Source organism: Rhinolophus sinicus, chromosome 4 (genome assembly GCF_057876585.1).
Source record: "Rhinolophus sinicus isolate RSI-liver-muscle chromosome 4, RSI-T2T, whole genome shotgun sequence".
NCBI lineage: Eukaryota > Metazoa > Chordata > Mammalia > Chiroptera > Rhinolophidae > Rhinolophus > Rhinolophus sinicus.
The window spans coordinates 22,705,374-22,722,589 of record NC_142504.1 but is presented as its reverse complement, the minus strand read 5'-3'; the positions used below and the strand labels follow the sequence as shown (position 1 = coordinate 22,722,589).

At 35.2% G+C, this 17,216-nt stretch overlaps 1 protein-coding gene and 1 long non-coding RNA gene across 3 annotated transcripts in view; one reads left to right on the top strand and one right to left on the bottom strand.

Annotated features, from left to right (window-relative positions):
* Positions 1–17,216, bottom strand: part of CRPPA (CDP-L-ribitol pyrophosphorylase A) — a 217,447-nt gene that overhangs the window by 127,385 nt on the left and 72,846 nt on the right. For both annotated transcript variants that reach the window (XM_074340804.2, XM_019727133.3), the window contains exon 6: positions 4,813–4,910. In XM_074340804.2, coding sequence (XP_074196905.2) covers positions 4,813–4,910 — 98 coding nt within the window. The remainder of the gene's footprint in view (positions 1–4,812; positions 4,911–17,216) is intronic.
* The window catches only part of LOC148758339 (uncharacterized), a 60,785-nt gene that overhangs the window by 30,609 nt on the left and 12,960 nt on the right, over positions 1–17,216 (top strand). The gene's annotated exons all lie outside the window — the stretch shown is intronic.

Here is a 17,216-nt window from a genome sequence, read left to right as displayed (position 1 = left end):
TCTTCTTACTTCATTTGCTACTTTTGATGCTTTGTTTGATTAATATGTCATAGACCAAATTTAGTTAGGTCTATAAGAAAAGGCAGAGATCCGTACACTGGACACAACTTTGAGACCTTCAGGAAAAATAAACTCGGTATCACAGGCAGCCCAACAAAACCAGAGCAAGCCTTACACCCAGGAAAACAAATTATTTTCAGACATCTCCTGCTTGTCCTTCATGGTTACACAAGACAATAACTAAATTATGTGCTCCAGGAAACAGGAAGGAGTGAATAAACAAAATACATTAAAAGCCCCTATAGTCCCTGTTTGTTCAGAATAGAGATCAGCATTCTTTAGGTGCTCCTTTTATTGTATTATACGAATGAAAATTGGGTTGAAGACATATGTGTTTTAGGGGTAATATGATATCTGAAAACATTTAAATGCTACATGTCTTCTTCCATATAATTTTACGTTTAAGAAGCAGTAGCCAACCTAATCTTTTTATAGATGTAAATTGGATCAAGTCATCATTTCCAGCTAAAGTTTTCTATCAGTTAATTTTGCTCTTAGAACAAAATATAATTAATAATAGTAGCAGTGGTTGTGGTAGTAGTTTTATAGCATACAAGGAGGCATCTAGTCCTGCCCCATCTCTATCCCTGTCTTCTGCCACTCTACCTCCATTGCAATCACTTCACTCCAACCACAGAAGTCTTATTTAAGCCACCATGAATGAAGGTCTTTATGTGCTTTTCACACACTGTTCCATCTGGATTTCTTTAAATAGTCAACTCCTGATTATCCTTTTAGACTTAACTAAATAGAACATCTGCCAAAAGATTATAGCTCACTACTCTTCACTCCTAATTTATATCATTTTCCAGGGCTCTCCTTACATAAGCATAGATTTATTTTTCCTTCGAATAGTTAACACCATTTGTAATTAAACATATTTTTGTATTTCTTTACTGTTCTATCACCAACTTAACAGTATGTTTCTTGAGGACAGAGAACTATACTTACTTAGTTTATCTCCCTATGTCCAGTGACTAAATCTTGATAGGCATGTGTTATTTGGTAAATAAATTAGTGAATTAAGGAACTAATGAAAAACTGCTCACATCTTCCTATTTATGAATTCCTTACTACTCTCAGCACAGTATGTAGCATAAACTATTCTTCAGCATTTGTTGAGAGTTGGGAAGAAGTAGGCATGGTGTCCTCCACCACTGTCTACTCAGGAAACTTCTATCTCCAAAGTACGTAGGTTCTGTGAAATACTTCAAACTCCTTAAGAAATCAAAGAAGGAATGTAACAAGTCTGATAACAAATGCCTGAAATTTAAGTATGAGTATGAAATTTAAGATACGTGCACGGGTATACAAGGTGGAGGGGTGTCTCTTACCCAGTGAGTTCCTTATTTTACTTTTTAACGACCACTTCCACGTATGAGGTGTGTGTCATTACATTAGAGTTGAGAAATTCAGTTCACCCCTAAGGTATATCTCAAAATCCAGCAAAGCATACCCAATCTCTTCCTTTAGTTTCAATGGGGAACATTTTTTCTTTTCATGCCAGTGAAACAATCCTCCCATTGTGTGGTGAGCAGCTCCACACCCACACTGATCTGCCCTACAGGTGCCTGGATTTCAATAGCGGTGACTTCATCCTTTTTATATGTTATTTTCCAAGTGAGACAAAAGCTCTAAGACATAAAAATATTAGATAATGAGGCATTTTGTGTTTGTAAGTTATGGGCTAAAAAATTTCACACGATAAAGTTGCCCTTATAAGAGGAGAGAAAAATCATATAAAACTAAATAACATGGATTTTTAGGAAAAACAAAAACCTCTCAACTATGCACAGAAACCTAAAAATTATACACAAAATCCTGCAAAAGAACCTGAGAAAGGAGGCCAACAACACAAAAGTGTGGTCGGTAAAATAAGATGTTATAAAATCCACAGGATGAGATTTCTTCTAGAAAAAAGTATTAGACAAGAGTCAAGTCCTGCAATGAATCAAGGGAAAGACTGATAAATGTCTTGTGGATTGTGCATAGGGAGGTCACGGAGGACCTTGCTCAGAGCAGTTCCTGTGGAAGCTTAAAATAGAAGTCAGATTGCAACGGACTGAGGAATGAGAAGGTCAATTATTCTAAAGAAATGTGGCTTCAGAGTAACCTTGGATTAAGAGGGAATTGTTTATTTGTTTTGTTTTAATTAATGAACAGAATTGTAATATGTTGTAATGTTTATGGGAGTAGGAGATGCGGAGGGAGGGGAAATAGTCTAAATAAGATGGCTACACATACAAGTTTCCTTAGAGATTCAGTACCAGGAAGATTGGTACATCCCCTACGAGAGTATATAATCCCACTGTGAAGTCGAAAACAAGACCATATCTAAGAGTGGAGGAAAAGATGGTAGGGTTAGACCACTGGCTCTCAACTGAAGGTTATTTTGCCCTTCTTCAGGCAATACTTAGCAATGTCTGGAAACATTTTTTGGTTGCTTCAAGTAGGGGCTGGGAGTAACACTGGCATCTGGTGGGTAAAGACCAGGGATGCTGCTGAACAGTGTAAATGCACAGGACAGGCTCTCACAACAAAGAATCATCTAACCCAAACACCAGTAGTGCCGAAGTTAACAGACTCTGGGTTAGACATTTGAGGAGGTTTAAAATATTCACTGAGTAGAATGGGGAGCTGACTATAGAATGGTATGGTTGCTTTAAAACATTCAGTGTCCACTGGAGAATGGAGACCAGTGATTTTTAATGGCAACCATGTGCACGGTTGTATAATTTTTCCCAGGAGTATTAAGATTGAGTAAAGGCTTAGAGAAGTGAAAAGTTAGATTAATACCTGGATGGAGTTTTACCTAGTGGGTGCATTCAAAGGATAAGGGAATTGAAGATACTGGCAGAATATCCGTGATCCAAGGAAGTGATAGATCATGGAATCTAAGCTGGGTAAAGAATGGTATAAACAACAGGTAGATGAAAGAAATGGGGGGGAATAGGATGCTTGAACTTTCCCATAAATTTGAAACATGTGCAGGAGTAATTCAGTAAAAGATATGGAATGACAAAATATCATGGTCAGAAGTTGAGGAACCTTATTATTTGTTATTCAGTGCACTTAAGATAATGGCAATATCCAGAGTGGGCCCAGTGGGTAGATAGATGCAGTGCACTGAAAATAAAGATCACTAGAAGTGAGAAGAACAAGGACCTCAGAGGCCAGAGTGATGAATAAATCACACAAGACCAGTAACGAACCAGGGTCCCCCTAAATCCCGTGTCATTTCGTCACTAAACATGCATAGGTAAAGCAGCAACAAAAAGTATCATAATAATTGTAATCAAAGGACTCCTTGCCAGGTCCAATATTAGAAAGACCAATCAAGGAATCAGTCACACAGAAGTCCAACAGCGAGGTGCTCGACAGTAATATCAAAACAAAGCTCTCTAAATGGAGGCGTGGCTGATTGCCCAGAGTCCCAGTAACAGTCTTTCAGGGCCCCATGTCACTGGCTTCTCTACATGGATTGGCTAAAGAATGAAAGAGATTATCCAGGAGTAAAAAGACTATTTCTGAGCCAAAAGGGTGCTTCAGTGGGTCAGACAGTGGGGGTTAACTACAATTAAATATTCTGCAAGATGCCACAGTGGAACTGGGGCACAGAACTTAGGGATAGATTCTTAACAAGTGGACCTGACATAGAAAGCAGAGAACAGGCGCTATTAGGTTGGTGCAAAAGTCACTGCAGTTTAAAAGGTTAAAAATAATTGCAAAAACCACAACTACTTTTGCACCAATCTACTAAAATTCCAAAGATGGAGGGGGAATGCCCATCAAGTCGATGGATAAAAGCAACACAGAAGAGGAGATTGCAGTATAAGCTTTATGCCTAAGAGACAGCTGAGATGGCTAATACCTTCTTTTCAGCTTTGGGTTGTTGCTCTAAATGCTACTGGTAGAATTTGGTACTGATCACCATCAAAACTGACTAGAGGAGCTTGTTTAAAAACTTAGATTCCACAACTTATCCCAGACTATGGTTCACTAAATTTTGTTCTAGGAATCCATGTGTTGAACAGTTCATGTATCTAATACAGGAATGAAATTTGGGAACTAGTAGTATCTCCTACTTAATATTGTCACACCTGTCTCCACTCCTCCTCAAAGTGTGATTGTCATAGTTCATACTCATCAGAAACTTACCACAAGGCAGATGCATTTCTAAGCACTTCAAACATATTTATTTTATTCAACCCTCCCAACACATTTACAATGTAGATGTTATTATCATTTTCAATTTTGATGAGGAAATTAGGCAATAAAGCTGCCATTTGAGCACAGGCAGTCTGATAAAAAGCTTGCTCTCTTTCCAACTGTACCGCCATGATAAAATTAGCTAACTAAAATGAACATTTTCCTTCTGCTTTTAATTACACTTTTATCATATATATTGTTAAAAAGTCATCATATGTTCATCATAAACTCTGATTGGTGCTGATACATTTTAATAAAAACAAAGAAATTAATTAAAATTTAGTAAAATTGGTTTGGCAAACAAAACATTTCAAAACTCAAAGTTGTCATAAAAATCAATAATGGAAGTCCTTATTACAGGGTACAAGTCGTAAATTATTCCTACAGACTCCTCACACTTACTGTTACTTCTTCTATGTCCTTCGTCGTAATATTAGATATGAGTTTAACCAGGAAGTTGATCAGTTCAAAAAATAAGGGGGAAACCAAAGGAACACACATTCACCTCTTCAATATCACGAAGCTTGATATCTGCATACTTACACTTAATTCATTTTTCAGCATCTCTTCAAGGCGATGACCTATATGTTCTTCATCTTCTTTTGTGTCCATAACCATGCAAATCTGTTGTGAAATTCTTTCTGAGATAAAAAAGAAATTTTTTAAAAAACAACTTAAGTTTCAAACAGAATATTGAACACAACTTTATTTGTTTGGTGGACTGAACAACGTTTGTTGAAACCTCTGCTTACCTGCTGTTCATAACTATTGGGGACAAGAATAAGGAGGTTTTAGCTTCCAAGTAGAGTGACTTGGACTACACACTGAGATGTCCTTGACTCTTTTAACCCCAAGTCAATAAATGAATGCATTTTACACTTTGTGAATAGCTAACCAGGACATGTGCAAGCAACAGAAATAAGAGAGCTCAGGATATATCCGAAAGGGAGTAACTAGAGGTGATAGCTATTTGGCTCACCAATTCAATCCTTCCATGTTTATAAGGAGTTTCCCAGAGTCTGATAAAATTCTATCTCCTAGACAGATCCACTCTTTAGGCTGTTTCCTGTGTGCAGCTCACTGTGCCACCTGGTGTCCTGGTTAAGTATAGCATTTTCCTTGGCATTCCTCTAGATTCAGTCAATTCAATACAAGTTCCTGCCTGGCTAACTATTACAACAAGTGAAAATAGCCAAATGAATTTGCTTCAGATTTGGAAGGCTTATTTGACACGGTCTTATGTAAAAACATAAGCTGTACAACACAGTGTTATTCACTTTTGTAAACCCAGGAAGCACCCTCCCAAAAGATGTGGGACTCCACAGACCTGAAATACTGAAAAATGGCTATATTGCTGCCAGTTGAGGAGACATTGCATGGTTCTTATATCATGGATAAAGGGGAAAAAAAGTGTAATTTTAAACAGGAATCCCAAATCAAAAGTTAGTTTAACATCTGACCCAGCTGCTTCTTACATAGGCAATTCTATATAATATGCTTTAAAAACAAAAAAACATTGATCTGGCAAAAGTTAATGATTCTTCCAAGCAAAGCAGCAAAGCTGGGAAAGACAGACCATTTAAAATAATAACATCACCAATTAATACTACTCCTATCACTAAGTACCTCCCACTTACGAAGACCTATATGCTATATTAGTGCCAATCCCATGATGACCCTGCAAATGTTATTCTGAATCTAACAGATTCAGAAACTTGACTTCAGAGAAATGAAGAAACTTGCCCAAGATCACAGGGCAAACCAAAGATAGTAGGAGACAAAGGCTTCAAATCCAAAGAAATTAGGCTTACAAATACAGTTATTCTACAGCACTATAACGAAGAGGGGAAAAAGACATCTGACATATATATACATCTGACATATATATATATACATCTGACATATCAAGCATTTTTATATAAGAAGTCGTAAAGTCCTTATACCATTTAATGCCTCAAAATAAATATGTATTATTAACCAAGTACCATAATTCCTGTTTTTACTCAAAAGGGTGTTTAAAATCCAGGTCTTTCCAAAGCTCATGCCTTTTCTATCGTGCTGCCTACCTTGTAATAATTTTGGCAAAAGAATGCAATGTATTCTTCATTCTCTTTTATCCAACAATTTAAGAAAACTATATATAAACACAGTAATTCAAAGGGATTGAGAGGACACCTCTACTCTAGATATAGATCTGCTACACTTAACTATACTAAAATTATTTCATTTCTTTAGGACTCTGTTCACTCATCTGTAAGATTCCTGCCGATTTTAAAACGTCTACGATTCTAAGTTACATGATCCTAATAAAATTAAAATATAATTTAGAACATAAGTGAATGGTCCACATAGTAAGTGCTATGGAACATCATTGTTGTGAGAAATATAAACTGTCAATGGCAGATAAATCTTTATAATAAAAATGAGCTAGGAGCTCATCCTTGAATAGGTTTTCTTAGGAACAAAGGTGAGGCTTTGAAAGTAATTAAGAGGGATAAGATAAAAAAATGTTTTTAATGTATTGTGGTAAGAAGAATAGGGGCATAAATTCAGTGTGGCAAGAGACAAGGTAAGTACCCAAAAGCCACGGAATGATTTAGTAATGAACTATAAAGTGGGAAAGTCTGTGAAACCAGATCATGGAGGTTCTACGCTATGTCACATATTATATTGTCCCGAAATTTTTAGATCAGAAGATAACTATCACTCAAGCAGTGGCTTGAAAATAAGGTTAATCCAAACTTATGCATTATAAAGTTAAATGTTTAGAGAAATTTGGACTTTGTAATGTCCTAGCAAAAATTTGGAGTTACGTTTTCAAATGCTTCTCACATACATACAAAAATAAATTATAATGATTTAATTTTTATTATACGGGAATAGTAAAAGACCCTATATTGTGGGATTTTTTAAAATGTTTTCTGTTATATGGGAATAGAAGACTCTTCATTATGGGATTTTAATGAGGATTAAGTGGTTCATATGTGTAAAGTTATGTAGAGTGCCTGTTACAAGTAAATCCCCAATCAATGTTCATAGAATAACTCTTTGTGTCATTATGGTCAGACACATTCAATAAGAATATAAATTAAAATCCCTTTGTCACTCAAAATACAACCCATCTCTAACTTCAGACTGTCCCTTATGGTCTTAATATTTCAGAGTTTGCTAAACCAATCCCTGTCAACTTTGTCCCACTAAGGCTTCTTTCCAAATCTCAAAGTTTCACCAAATGTGTAGTAGTTATGTGTAATAATGGAACACACATCTAGATTAATAAATACTCCTATGTTTCCATCTCTGAATTCCTTTACAACTGAAAGGGACACCTTCCAGTTAGGATCACTGATATCTGTTTGTCCATTAGATCTAGGTTGAAGCATCGTCTGTGATTTCTATTAATAATTCTACAAACATGCACTGACAATCTTAACTGGCAATGTTAATACACTTAAAATCTTCACCAAAAAAACACAACATCAATGGCTGCACTTGTGCCATCCAGCTGGAAGGCCAAAATGAAAAAGAATGTAGCTAGAGGAACAGGGCTCAAATGAGCTGAACCGCCTCAATTCCAGTTATTCTACTATCCTCCCCACCATTCACAGAGAAAAGAAAAAATATATATATACAACATTTAAAAGTCTTTTTTTCATGAAGCACAAAACTCTTTCCAAACAAAATATAATCAATCTTTATTATTTCTCAAAGTATTTAGCAACTTCCTTGAGCTTAATGATGAAGTCAAAACAAAAACAGGAGCTTTTAGAATTCTTAATCTGCTGTTCTAACTGTTAATAAAGCATGTCTTAGAAATTTTTAGAGGTTAAAATAAACAAAGCAAAAGCACTGGGGAGAACTATAAAATCATGGTACTTCCCATAATTATAAAAACTCTAACACAAGAATCTAGTCTTTGTTCTCGCCCCAGAAAAGACCTAAGGATAACTTAGAAAAATATTGGAATTAACATTAAATCATACCTGACCTGTCAACTTGATCACTAATATTAACCTCTGAGTTTTTGCTTCACACTATCTTCTTTTTTTAAAATAGCTTTTTAAAATCTTCCTAAAGACATTTGTAGCACATGATGAAATATTTTGATAACTAAACCATTAGGGTACATCCCCCCAAATTATTTATAACATGTACTCTCTTGATTTAGAGTGAATAACTTTTCATTTCTATAGAGCATATGAGTGTCACACAGCTCAGTGTGACTTAACTGAGAGAAAATTCAAACTGGAACATGATTTGAAGTCTACAGGTTAGTATTAAAAAGCTATAAGCATTAATTAATTAATTAATAAGCCCACATTTTTCAGTTACTACCTCAGCTCCACACATGAGAACTTCTAAATGGTCAAGGTATTGTGTACAATTGCCAATACAGTGGTCCCCCATTATTTGCTGGTGATATGTTCAAAGACCTCCTGTGGATGCCTTAACACAGATAGTACGAAACCCTACATATACTGTTTTTTTCCTATACATACATACCGATGACAAAGTTTTATTTATAAACTAGGTACAGTAGAGATTAACAACAATAACTAATAATAAAATAGAACAATCATAATAATATACTGTAATGTTTATGTAAATATGGTCTCTCTTTCTGAAAACTGATCTGGTAACTAATACTAAGTGACTAACTGGTGGGTAGCATATACAGCATGGATATGCTCAGCCAGATCACATCACCTACAATTCCTGGATGTAGCATGATCCTTGGACTAATGTGCATGTTCTCCTGCCTGCAGTGCCATTTCATGCCCTTGTCTAATTCCCCAATAAAGCCCACCTCCAGCATGGTCTGCTTTAATAACTATAGGCCAGATAGACATACTTTGTATTTTGCATATAGATGCATTTTGGTGGGGGTTGGGGACTGGAGGAGGAGAAAATAGGGAGGAAACAGAATCAACAAGGAAGACTTTTTTGAAAGAACAATACTCTGCATCTCTAAACACCCAACTCTGATACGTAAAGATATCTCTTTCTCTCTCAAACACACAGCCAGGATCCCCCTTACTTCCAGAGGAATCACGGATCACTGCACTACTGAATCTGAGTGTTGCTGGGAAAGGTCCTTCAGCGCAGAGTTGTAGAAAAGAAATCCACACAGAGGGTGACCGTGACAAGTCTGTTCGCAAAGCTGTTTTTCAGGCAGTACACACCAACAGAGCTGCCAGTTCCTTACAGCCAGCAATCCTACTTACAATCAGGGCCTTCATTCTGATTCTCCAGTGCTCAGGCTAGTTTTCCTTAGTGTAGGCACGGCATATGTTTTTACATTCATTTACTTTTAACCTACCTACATCGCTATATTGGAAGTGAGCTCTTAGAGGCAGCATATTGTTGATTCATGTATTCATATCCATTGTGAAAACCCTCATCTTTTCATCGGTGTGCAGAAACCATTTATATTTAATTATCAATAATTTGGGATTTAGGTCAATTATTGTATTATGTACATTTTTGTTTTCTCCCTCTGTTTAATGTTTCTCCTCTCTTTCTTTTGGTTTATTTCAACTTTTTTTTAGGAGTCAATTTTAATTTACCCTTGTGTTTCTTCTGATTGTATCTCTTAGTATAGGTGTGTGTTTTTTTTAAGTGGATGGTCTAGGGATTTCAATATACATACATACTGAACCCTTCAGAGTCTACGTATGGTAGGATGAAATATTTTACCACAGCAAGTGTAATGTTTAAACCTAACCATGGTATAAATTTCCAATACCCTACTGCCTTTATGTTGTAGGGTGTTGTCTACATAGTAACTGTCTCATATCCAGGAAACATCATCAGAAAATGTTCTTGCTGTCTTTCTTTTTCTTAATGGAAGTGTTTTAGTCTTTCGTAAGTTTTAAAAATGCATATAATACTTGATCTTCCAGCAAGCTGTTGTTTGTATAAGTAAATGGGATGACTCCAGACCCAGACAAGACGGGGCTGTGCTCAGCGTGGGGACAGAAGGACCTCAATTCCTTGTCTTTGCTTTCAACCTATGACTAGTTAGAAAAAGTGAAGAGAATTAAAGGAGTCTATTCTATTTACCAATTCTGTTGCTCTTCCATAATAACTAATGTACCAAGATAGTTTTCTGGCATCATTTCCTTTATGTCTGAAGAAGTTTCTTTAGATATTCTTTTAGAGAACATCTGCTGGCAAATAATTATATTTGTTTGTTTTTTTTTACCTGAGATTGTCTTTACCATCATTCCTGAAGTTTTTTGTTTTTGGGTTTTTTTTTTTGCTGGATATTTAATGCTGAGATAATAGTGTTTGTTGTTAGCACTTTACAACTCATATTCTACTTTCTTCTGGTCTCCATGGTTTCTGGTGAGGATCTAGTCATTCAAACTGTTGGCAAGTTTTTATCTAGAATTTCTTTGATGCTATTTTTCTGTATTATATTTCTCCTCCTCTTCCAGGATTGAGAGGACCTTTTATTTTTCCACAGATACTGGGAACTATTCATTTTTCCCGCAATCTCTTTTCATTCTGTAGTTCAAACTGTAAAAAATCTGATGATCTCATTAACTTCATTGGTACTTTCTCTGTCATCAACATTTTTTTTTTTTTTTTTTTGGTTACTGTATTTTTTTCAATTCTAAAATTCCCATTTGGCTCTTTATATTTCCTATGTCTTGGGTGAGACTTCCATCTTTCATTTCAAAAGCATTTCTCCTTACTTGTTGTAGCATTTTTATAATCAGCGCTTTAAAGTATTTGTCAAATAATTCCAACATCTATGTCATCTCAGCATGGGTATCTATTGATTGTCCCTTCCCATGTGAGTTTAGATTTTCCTGGTCCTTTGTATGCCAAGTGATATTGGATTATAGTCTGTATATTTAGGTGACATCCTTTCTTTCTACAATCTCTCCTGTGCATTTCTCTAAAGAATCCCTTTTCAGCACTCCTACCAGAAAACTAGAGCTTTATTTACCCCAGTTTGCACATATTTCCCATGTATCTGTGTCCAAGTAAGCAACAGGAGGACAGAGAAAAGAACAAAAACAATGTTCACCTTACCTCTTAAAACCACAGCAACTTCAATCAAAGAGAAATTTTCACTTCTCTCAGAATTTTAGCATTCTCTGGACCCCCACTGTTGCTATTGTCAGTGCCACTACTGTCACAAGACTGTTTAGGGACTGAAGTATTGGATTAGGAAAATATTTAAAAAGGGAGGATATCTTCACCCTCTCTTAACATTAGAAGACCCATTTTCTGCCCCTCTGGTCAGAATTAGGGGGCTTCTCTTGAAACTCTGTCTACTCTAATGTCCACTTCTGGATTTTGGGCTGCTTTGGACCCAGGTCAAGATATAGCATGAGAAAAAAAATGGCAAAAGTCACTGCATATTATGTAGTATTTCAAATTCAGTTCTTATTCATTAATCTACCTGCTACTATTTACTTTGAATCTTCAAATAGTTGTTCTGTGTATTCTGTTCAGGTTTTATAGCTTCAGTCAGTAGAAGAAACAAGGTGGAGTTTCTTGTTCCATCTTACCTAGAACCAGAAACCTACTTACGTCTTTGTATATAAGAACAAGTATGATAAAAACCTATGCCTAAATAAACATAAAAGCACACACTTAATAAATATTTTTAAAGCTTCTAGGTGAAAATACTACATTCTACTGAAATTGGCAGCAGCATTTTTCTTTTCTTAATGATATAAAAATAGTATCACTTCTCATAATCAATGACACCTGAGAGTCAAGAAACATGGTAGAAATGAAGTACCTCTTCCATGCTTCCTTAATCACATAGGATCACATGTGGTGGACAGTTGCTTCTCTAACAGAACATTATCCATCTTACACCAAAACAGTAGGAACAATCTAAACTTTTGAATTTAAAAATCAAAGTCACACTGTCTCATTTGCATACTTATATTAATCAGGCACGGGTTTAGAATACTCAACAACAGAACCCTAAATCAGATGCTTAGAGACTGTCAACTTACCATAAAAGCCTCAGTTGGTTCACTGGTCCACAATGTACGAGAAGACACCACTCTCAAATACCAAAACCAATTCATCATTCACTGAAGCACATAAGGATATAAATTAGAGGGGACAACTTTTCAGAGGATCTGTTGTCTTGTGCAGGACCCTTCAATACTACCAAATATATATTATTAGTTCAAGGGGAAGAAGTGAGAAAAGACATGGAGCTTCTTTTAACAGATGATGCTCCTCTGCCTCTCCTTATTTCTTTGCTCTTCAAGGAATTGTAGCAACAGAGAAACAGGAACATTATCAGAATTCCAACCATCTACCCTGGAGTGTGCATCAAAGGACTCCTAACGTGATATCTAAAATGTCAGAGTTTGAATGTGTCACAGCTTCATCTGTCAAACTCTTGAAATTCTCTCAAGTTTCAGTCAAGTTATAAGTACAATGGAATTTCTTCAGAGGTTTCAATCCCCCAGTTTAATGTGCTTTGCAATCTAAAACTTAGACACCTTTGATTTGGATATAAGGTTTAGCAGGATATATGAGTATTCATGTACAATGTGTTTTTATAAGTGTTTAATTCCTGAGTTATTCTACCTTAAGTCCTTTATAGGCAATAGGAGGTATAATGTATAAATCTGAAAGTTTCTGAATGAGAACAAAATCTAATTTATAATATAGTCATCCTTTAAAAGTTCCTCTAATTGTCCTTGAACATTGGATCTTTTGGCATAAAGTATACCGTCTTCCTTCAAGGGTTAGAAAATAGATACAATTGGGGGTCTTTTCATTTAACTTCACAAAATGGTAATATGTACAATTTCCAATATGTGCACCTTCCTCTTCACCATCTGACAGACCCACTGACACATTAATAAGGAACAAAGAATATCTAGACATATGCCTCCATCAATGAATCATTAGGAGGGACTCATGAGTGCTCAGGATGGTGGTTCTATTTTATAAGAAACTTTCAAATACTATGGAACAGAGCCAAAGCCAGAATTTTAGTGTTTTAGGTAAATAAGCAACAACTGTATCAAATCCAACAGTAATCAATTTCAAAAGATGTTTCCAGCCTTAATCCATTCAAAGTGAGGGCAGTTAGCTTCTATTCTCCTGTGGAGTTCCTTGAATCAAAAGTCAACCTCAAGAGTCTATTTTCTGTCTCACATGAAAGACTTTGAAGTAGTATTAAAGAGAATCAAAACTGTTGAGCTTTGACGTCCCTGACTCATTATCATCTGTAGAAAGATGGCTAAGGTTTCGCTGAACACCTTAATACAGAAAGCTATTAAAACAGGAAGGGAGATGGTAGGCAGTCAATAAAGCAAAAGCAGCCAACAACCCATGTCAACAGGACAAGTGGACAACAGGGGTGGTAAATAGAACCTCACAAGAAAACCAGACATACCCACATTAAAATGTCAAAGTGGACTTTTGAGAAGTTAGCTCTATTGTTGACTATACATGTTTCAACTGGCGGACAGTGGTACACAGGCAGATTCTTTTTAAAAGATGTTTTATATCAGATCTTAACCACATTTTTAAATGAGTCATTGGATACACGATTCAGTTTCCTACCTTACAACTAAAAGTAAGGAGCAGACATGTCACATCTTGTTTCCTGCACATGTTTTTACGTGTAAGCACATTACTGTTTTCCAAATAAATGATTCAGTACTTTTTTTTTTTTCATTTCAAAGTATATATTGTTTCTGAGTTAGTTGAGAGGGAAATAAATTTGAAAGAAATGCTAGTGATCCATCAGTAGGTTTACAAAATGTATTATTGCTTTGAGTATAACGTCATGTTTGGAGTTTATGTTGTTGTTTTTTTCCCTACCTACATCAGAGTAAAGTATAACTGGCTGGCTTTTTGTCTATTATCAAATCTTATTTAGCTAGTAGTGACCTTATAAGTTTTTGAACATGACCGATTTACTTGACTATGTTTGAATTAGCATCTAACTAATGACAAATCAAGAAAATTACAAAATTAAACACAAAAGTGAACTCTACTTTCTCTAATCTTGATCCAAATATTATTTAACTTTCCAATTTACATTTTTTTGCAATAAGATTTCAATGAAACCAAACTGCTATTAAATCATAGTACAGTCTTCCTGTTCTTATTAAAGCCTGACGCAAATGTTCTTACAGATTCACGTAAGATACAGTCACAGTACTATTTTCAAGAGAGTGAAGAACAAAAGCTATATTATGTACAAAGAAGTTATGGTATTAATGTGAAAATTTGGAAAATTAAGTATCCTAGTCAAAAACCAGACATCAAAAATTACACTTTCTATGCAAATCTTAGCTGTCACTTTGCATTGTCCAAAAAGCATGGTTAACATAAATGGCGCCATCAGTGGGTATTTTACAAGAAAAACCTGATGAGGACATACCACATGTGCAGAATACTGTCCAGTTACAGATGTAGAAAACCTGATTTAAAGTTTCTCGTCTTTTCAATTTGATTGAAAAGATTTAAAAATATTTTTCACTTAAAATGCCATGGTTTTAAGTGAAAATATTAAAGGATCACTAAAAAATTAAGGCATTAGTTTCTTTATATGTATAAAACCTACACTGTAACATGAAACTTTCTAATTCTTAGTAATACTGAATCAATTTTATTCACATGTGATTTTATTTTATTCCTTTCAGACAGAGCCAATTTAAAAGTATATTCAGCTACTTTCAATGTATAAGCACAAAGGGATTCAATTGTTTGCCTACTGGTATAATTTTTTTTTTAAAAAAGTGTATGAAACATAAAAAAGCAGGCATATAGGGACTTATAGCTTAACTGTTCATAAATACTTAACATTGAAACAAATCACTGTATCACTGATGTTGAAAATAAAAATGTATTTTCAGAATACAGTCTAAATTTCTGAACCAATAGGGGATGTTGTATTTCTGAAAAATCAAAGTCAATTAATTTCCTTTAAAAAAAAAAAGTAAGCTCTAAACAAATGGAAAAAATTAAATAATGACTGGCGAAAGATGAACTTTTACATGAACATTAATATTTACTATTTCAACTAATATTAAATAAAGTCAGTAAAAAATAAAATGATTTTCAATTTTAACTATTTTATTTTTCCATTTTTTTATAAACCACCCTATGAAAAGAGTCACCATGAAGCTTCTTTATAGCACAAGTTTACTTAGGTTTATAATATCAAAACCAGGAAAGAATAAAATAGAGTGAGTTTAAAAACACCCTTCAGCCACAAAATTAAATAGATTAAAGGATTTGAAGAAGGATAAATGGCAGAAAATAATTACAATCTTTTATTTCGAAGGTCCATAGGGGCTTTTCTTCTTAGAAGACTACAGAATATTGATCCTTTTGCCAGGGATATGGTCAGCATATTAAATCAAATGTGGGTTGGGACTGTTTGTATAGCATATGTAAGTCTAGATAAAGTATGTTACTGCTGGCATCTGTTATCACTTTAATCGTTTGGGTAGGTTTGAGCATGCAGAGCAGGCCTGGGTGGGCTCAACTTGCTTGTGTGACAAAAGTACAATCCCTCTTTGTTAAGGGGCTGTTTACAAACTTATCAATCAGCCTAGTGTCTTGTGCCAATTAATCACACTACTCCATAGAAAAGTTTGTTTTAAATTTCACTCGTAGTAGAAGCCTACAAGGAATAAGCATTAAAGAAAAATGACCAAATCTAACTTTCTGCCTCAAAAAAAAGGAATAGTGATAATGCTTTGTTACATAACAGTAAATTCATGATGAACTGTACATTTTTCAATGCAGACAGCTATGTAAAAGACAGATATGAGAGTACGAGACAGATATGAGAGGTCTGACAATTAAGTTCACGAATTTGTTGCAACGCTGATGCTAACCTTTTTTGATATCAGAGGGATTCTTCATTATGAATTTCTACCACCTGGACCAACAGTTAACCAAGTTTACTATTTGGAAGTGCTGAAAAGGCTGTGTGAAAAAGTTAGCCGACCTAACTTTTCAGCAACAATTCATGGCTCTTGCATCATGCAATGCACCAGCTCACATGGCACTGTCTATGAGGGAGTTTTTAGCCAGTAAACAAAAAATTGTATTGGAACACCCTCCCTACTCACCTGATCTGGCCCCCCAATGACTTCTTTCTTTACTTGAAGAAAAAGGAAATATGAAAAGGAAGACATTTTGATTACATTCAGGACATCAAGGGTAATTCCATGATAGCTCTGATGGCCATTTCAGAAAAACAGTTCCAAAACTGCTTTGAAGGGTTGACTAGGCACCGGTATCAGTGCATAGCTTCCCAAGGGGAGTACTTCTAAGGTGACCATGGTGATTGACATTCAGCAATGAGGTATGTAGCACTTTTTCTAGGATGAGTTCATGAATTTAATTGTCAGACCTCATACATGTTTCCAATTACTGAATAGTTTACTGTAAATACAAATCCAGGCAAATACACTGATGCTAAAATAAATTAAGCTTAAAAGTAAAACTTATCTAACAATATTAATAAGATAAAAGTCAGATTTTGAGACTTGCTATAACCCATCCTTTGGGGATTTAGTCAAAGCTTGCCTGAAGTCAGTTACATCAAAATTCCCATACTAAACTAAAGCCATGAACTTGCACATGAATCAAGAGGGACCAAAATATACGTGTTGTTCCAGTGACAAGTAAATTTGGGACTACACAAAATGTTCTTGCAAAACATCACCCTTAGCAAAGAAATGCTTTAAAGAGTCTGCAAAAACTAAGTAAACTAAGTAAATGGTTACATCAAAATACAATTTTTTGACCAGCAATAATTGGTATTCAAGTAAAAAAGCAGCTCAGAAAAGGATGGCTTACAGAATACTAAGCACTCATTTCACACCATGAAAAACAGTTGCATCCCATAAAATGAAAAACTGTTATGGCTGGAGAAACATTAAATGACCAGAATAACAAAATAAAAAACAAAAAAGAAAGAAAGA